Here is a 6412-nt window from a genome sequence, read left to right on the forward strand (position 1 = left end):
ACTGCACAGCCTAGCCATCCGTGACCGTCACTTCTATAGTGACAAACAGTCCCACTTGAAATATATCAAGAGTTTCACTGAGGCCTTTATAGACTGTAATTACCATCCCAACATTGTACAGAAATGGATCTCGCATGTCTTTTATCTTTCCAGTCACCCACCACCTGCCAAAGTCCCACCATCCAGCCTCAGAGGAGCATTCTGCTTGTGGGTCAGTATCAACAAGGATTGGAGCAACTGAATCACATTATCCACCAGTATTTCAAATACCTCTTGTCATGCCCTGAAATGAGGAATGCCCTACCCACTATCATTCCCACCCCTCCCACAGTGGTATTGACCGCTCACCATATCTACACAATACCCTCATCCATCCCCACGTAACACCCACTCCCAACCCTGTGCCTCATGGCTCGTATCCCTTTAACAGAACTACATACAAGACCAGACCTAAACATTCTCCCACCACCTTTATTCAACTCTGATCACAAGCATCATTTATCCTATCATCAAAGGCAGGGCTACCTGTGAAACAAGTCAAGTGGTCTACAAGCTAAGCTGCAACCACTGTGCTGCGTTCTACATGGGCATGACACCAACAAGTTGTCTGTCCACATGAATGTCTACTGACAAATTGTGGCTAGGAAATGGCTAGATCACCCAGTTGCTGAGCTGCTGGCCAACACAACATTCTTCATTTCAATGACTGGCTCATAAGCTGTGCCCTCTGGATCCTTCCTGAGAACAGTAGCTTTTCTGAATTGCGCAAGTGGGAACTCTCCCTGCGATACGTCCTATGTTCACATAGTCCCCCGGGGCCTCAACTTTCATTAGTCTTTGTTCTTCAGCCCCCTGCTCCCTTCCCTGTTCCCACTCACGCACTACATGCCCTACTATTCCTCCAATGTACCCACAGCCGTTTTTCCCCTCTTCTTCCTGACCCCTCCCCCCCTCTGTTTAACCTATCAATGGCACCTAGCTGCCTAGCTGCCTTACCTTCTCTCCACCAGGGGGGGGGGGTCATTCAGCAGTCTTTCTTTCTTTCCTCCCCCCCCCCCCCCCCCCCCCCCCCCCACCCCACCTCACCACTGCCCTCTCAGTGACTCAATACCTCCACTATATGGTGAGTAGCACTCTGTCTTTTTCATAATATTAACAGGTTAAAAATTTTGCCTGAAAATGGCTACACACCCAAAAAAGAAAACATAAAATTGAAACGAAAAACAGAATTTGCATGAAACTTGTGTGTTTCAAATGAATGAGTCATTCAAGTGACCATATTGAGATAAATATTTATCTCAAAGATATTGCATGAAAGGTTCGAGTAGGACAACCCCACTGTGTGGTGAGATTGGCTTAAAGTTTAAATAAGGGCCCACTTTTCTGTGCACATTTTAAATAATTTAGTAGCATATAAACGACTTAAAAACTACTCAACCTCGGAAATTTTATATAGACCTTAGAGAAGATCAACAGGTGTGAAGAAAAGGAAGCAAAAAATCAAAAACTACAACATTTCTTGTTAAGAGGTTTACAAATAAGAAAGAAAAGTTAACAAAAATCTCAAACTAAACCATGCCAGAAAAAAAAGAAGAAACTCTAAAGAAACGGACATATAAGAGAATATTTAATCATGTAGTTTGGAGTAAACCAGTAAGACAGGGCATACAGAAAATAGTATTACACTCCTGGAAATTGAAATAAGAACACCGTGAATTCATTGTCCCAGGAAGGGGAAACTTTATTGACACATTCCTGGGGTCAGATACATCACATGATCACACTGACAGAAGCACAGGCATATAGACACAGGCAACAGAGCATGCACAATGTCGGCACTATTACAGTGTATATCCACCTTTCGCAGCAATGCAGGCTGCTATTCTCCCATAGAGACGATCGTAGAGATGCTGGATGTAGTCCTGTGGAACGGCTTGCCATGCCATTTCCACCTGGCCCCTCAGTTGGACCAGCGTTCGTGCTGCACGTGCAGACCGCGTGAGACGACGCTTCATCCAGTCCCAAACATGCTCAATGGGGGACAGATCCGGAGATCTTGCTGGACAGGGTAGTTGACTTACACCTTCTAGAGCACATTGGGTGGCACGGGATACATGCGGACGTGCATTGTCCTGTTGGAACAGCAAGTTCCCTTGCCGGTCTAGGAATGGTAGAACGATGGGTTCGATGACAGTTTGGATGTACCGTGCACTATTCAGTGTCCCCTCGACGATCACCAGAGGTGTACGGCCAGTGTAGGAGATCGTTCCCCACACCATGATGCCGGGTGTTGGCCCTGTGTGCCTCAGTCGTATGCAGTCCTGATTGTGGCGCTCACCTGCACGGCGCCAAACACGCATACGACCATCATTGGCACCAAGGCAGAAGCGACTCTCGTCGCTGAAGACGACACGTCTCCATTCGTCCCTGTCGCGACACCACTGGAGGCGGGCTGCACGATGTTGGGGCGTGAGCGGAAGACGGCCTAACGGTGTGCGGGACCGTAGCCCAGCTTCATGGAGACGGTTGCGAATGGTCCTCGACGATACCCCAGGAGCAACAGTGTCCCTAATTTGCTGGGAAGTGGCGGTGCGGTCCCCTACGGCACTGCGTAGGATCCTACGGTCTTGGCGTGCATCCGTGCGTCGCTGCGGTCCGGTCCCAGGTAGACGGGCACGTGCACCTTCCGCCGACCACTGGCGACAACATCGATGTACTGTGGAGACCTCATGCCCCACGTGTTGAGCAATTCGGCGGTACGTCCACCCGGCCTCCAGCATGCCCACTATACGCCCTCGCTCAAAGTCCGTCAACTGCACATACGGTTCACGTCCACGCTGTCGCGGCATGCTACCAGTGTTAAAGACTGCGATGGAGCTGCGTATGCCACGGCAAACTGGCTGACACTGACGGCGGCGGTGCACAAAATGCTGTGCAGCTAGCGCCATTCGACGGCCAACACCGCGGTTCCTGGTGTGTCTGCTGTGCCGTGCGTGTGATCATTGCTTGTACAGCCCTCTCGCAGTGTCCGGAGCTAGTATGGTGGGTCTGACACACCGGTGTCAATGTGTTCTTTTTTCCATTTCCAGGAGTGTATATATACTTAAGTATGGCCAGACTTTTAACTTGGACATAAGAAAGGGGTATCAGAAGCCAAACAATGACTGATGTTTATGCATCCAAAAAAGGGAAAATTAATGAAGTCCAGTATAAACTTATTTATTCAGTGTGACAGAAATGGATTACTTACTCCCATATTGTGTAAGTAATGTTTTTCACTCATAATATATAAACTACAGAATGATATAAACTAATTTATACCAATTTTTTTATTAGAGGTGACAATTCACTACATAAACAAATTTCCACAATCAGCAGAAACATCATTATTTATAGGAGCATTTACTACTTGGTTTAAAGTAATAATAATGTAGGGATCTGTAAAACTGAAACTAAACTGCTTAAATGTTTCAGGCCCAAAAATTTTGGAGATAGGAGAAAGAAAAGTTTGTAATTTTATAAACCCCATAAGACAGTTGCTGACATTCTCAAATTTAATTTTAATATGGCTACTTCCATGTGTGACCTGCCTCTTACAAGACTAGTTGGTGACCCAGAACTAGTTTGTGCACTGTATTAATGATTGTCAATTGGGTACACTCACCAGCCCCTGCGTGGTTTTTAGGTGGGTCCCCTACTCAATTTGACAATGCCAGGCTGGTTCCCAATTTCTTTCTAATAAAATATTATACACAGTTCAAATATAGTAACACAGAAATCAGAGTTTGCACATTTCACAAACAGATGCACACATGTTTTTTCTCCTGTAAGTTAATTAACTGATACTGTGGTGACAGGCAGGGTATTTGACCACAAAATTTAACTACATAAATTTACAATTTTTTTTTTTTTTAAATCTACTTCTGTCTAATAATATAAAATGATATATTTGCTATTAAGACATTAAATTTTATATCCAACACATTCTTATACTACTCGTGTACTTGGTAAGTATAGTAATGTCAACAGCTAATCATGATTAACTGCTCCCAAGCTTTTCAGGTATGGATTCATTAGACTCATTGCTCACTGCATGTTCAGCTTTTCTTATTCAAGTATTAGTATTGATAATGGATATAAATACCATTTCTGCATAAAAAGGCATAGTGGTTTAGACTTTTCTATTCTACCCTGCTTGTTTCTCCACATTTGACCAGTTAACTTATCTCAAGTTAATTAAATTTAATCACAGTTTGATTAATTTTCTCAACAACTGTTTAGTATGTTTTGCCTAATGTTAGGGAAATAATTTAGTGTTAATCCATTGTTACAGAAAATATTATTCTCATTTAAGCATAGTGTATCAAATTATATATTCAACTAATTGAAAAAACATTGGAATTATTCTTGCACACACTTTTTAAGTGCTGTGTGTGTGTGTGTGTGTGTGTGTGTGTGTGTGGGGCGCGCACGTGGAGATATATATATAAAGTACTGCATTCTAAAGTGATTTAATTTTCATTTTTCAACAGGAGCAACTCAACATTCCCCATCATATTTGTAATTTACACCATTGTGGATCAGTTTGTGTATTTTATGTGCGCATTTATATTTGACGCTCAAGTGCCAAGTGACAGTTTGAGTCCTGTTGTATACATGGGAACTAATAAACTTGCATATTATGGCAGTAGCCAGTTATTGAGAGTTGGGGAAATTTGCAAGAAAGTAATAGTGAACAGATGATAGTATTTTAGTAGGAGCAAAACATGTCTTATTCATTTATACTGAAGTATACAGCCAAAAAAGAACTATTTGTGCGTCAGATTTTTTGTAACTTATGTATTGTGAAAATAGGTAATTTGCTTGCAGTTACTGAATGAATGTGTGAAGCATGTATATTTGAAACTGTTGTTTTGTTTGAGATATATTGTAACAGAAAGTAAAGTAATACTGAACACATGAGTGCTACATAAGTGTGCAATTGTTTTCCTTCGATTCTTCCAGTTGAATCGTATAATTTATTTCAAACTTGTCAATCAGTATTAATGTGTACGTTGACAGCATTACAGAAAATGAATCTATATCTGCATGTCTGACTTTGGATGTTTTTGAAACGCATGTGCACATATATAATTTTCCACTTCATTTTACACAATAGTTTCAGAGCTGCACACCATTTTCTATAACATGCAATGATGTTAATAAAATTCAGTATACTGTCCTTAAAATTTATTTTAAAATGAAACATGATTTGAGATAGAGATTCGTATGCATTTATGTGTTTACACAACGTATATGTATGTATATATGTATATGACTATATTTTATATGTGTCCTGAATGTTATAATGCAGAAATATTGTCATCATGAGTGTGATCAAAACTCTAGCATTGTATCTAAATATTAATATTATTATAAAGATATATATCCTCGGATAAGAATTATATTTATAATTTAACAGTTGTAAATTTTAGTTTTGTGTATTTGCAACCTACGCTCTTTTCATAAGTCTGTGTAATTGGAAAAAATCTCATTTTCTTTGTAATTGGAAAAAACCTCATTTTCTTTGTAATTATGTGAAGATTTATATGTTTGTTTTTTATGTATTCCCTGTTTTCAGGCTTTCCTCACCCAGAACCAAAATAAAGCGATATACTTGAGAATGAAACTTGTTCATGTTCAGTTGTCAAATGCTGTTCAGCTTCAATACAATTTCGTGTAAGCATATTTGTTACTTGGCAATGGCCACGCCGCAGTGGATACACCGGTTCCCGTGAGATCACCCAAGTTAAGCTCTGTTGGGCATGGCTGGCACTTGGATGAGTGACCATCCAGGCCGCCATGCACTGTTGCCATTTTTGGGGTGCACTCAGCCTCGTGATGCCAATTGAGGAGCTACTCGAGCAAATAGTAGCGGCTCTGGTCAAATAAAACCATCACAACGACTGGGAGAGCGGTATGCTGACCACATGCCCTTTCTATCCGCATCCTCCACTGAGGATGACACGGCGGTCAGATGATCCTGATGGGCCACTTGTGGCCTGAAGATGGAGTGCTTTATATTTGTTATTTGTAAAGAAAATTAATCTTGTTTCTGAATGAAAATGTAAGACATTCAAATCGCATGATGATGATTTAATTGTTTCAGAGTTTACTTAAACTTTATTTTTCAGTAATTCCCCTTCATGGTATTTGTATATCACATCAATGAGCTTGAGAATAGAGGTGCTTTTCAATCTCAGAAAGGCAGTTTCAGAGGACAGACAAGGAAGAAAATACTGAGAATCCAATTAAGTAAATTACAGGCTGGGATAGACAACCCATTCTGCATGGTATCAAATTTTACAGTATGATTGTAGCCAGAAATACGTGCTGTGTAATAACTGAACATTTCTCTGAGAAGTGTCATTTT

General features: G+C 41.1%; 1 protein-coding gene across 3 annotated transcripts in view; it reads left to right on the plus strand.

Annotated features, from left to right (window-relative positions):
• Positions 1-5668, plus strand: part of LOC126281242 (ubinuclein-1) — a 338292-nt gene extending 332624 nt beyond the window's left edge. For all 3 annotated transcript variants that reach the window (XM_049980023.1, XM_049980024.1, XM_049980025.1), the window contains one exon: positions 4533-5668. In XM_049980023.1, coding sequence (XP_049835980.1) covers positions 4533-4564 — 32 coding nt within the window. In that variant the 3' untranslated portion in view covers positions 4565-5668. The remainder of the gene's footprint in view (positions 1-4532) is intronic.
• The last annotated feature ends 744 nt before the right edge of the window (positions 5669-6412 follow it).

This window comes from Schistocerca gregaria, chromosome 7 (genome assembly GCF_023897955.1).
Source record: "Schistocerca gregaria isolate iqSchGreg1 chromosome 7, iqSchGreg1.2, whole genome shotgun sequence".
Classification (NCBI taxonomy): Eukaryota; Metazoa; Arthropoda; class Insecta; order Orthoptera; family Acrididae; genus Schistocerca; species Schistocerca gregaria.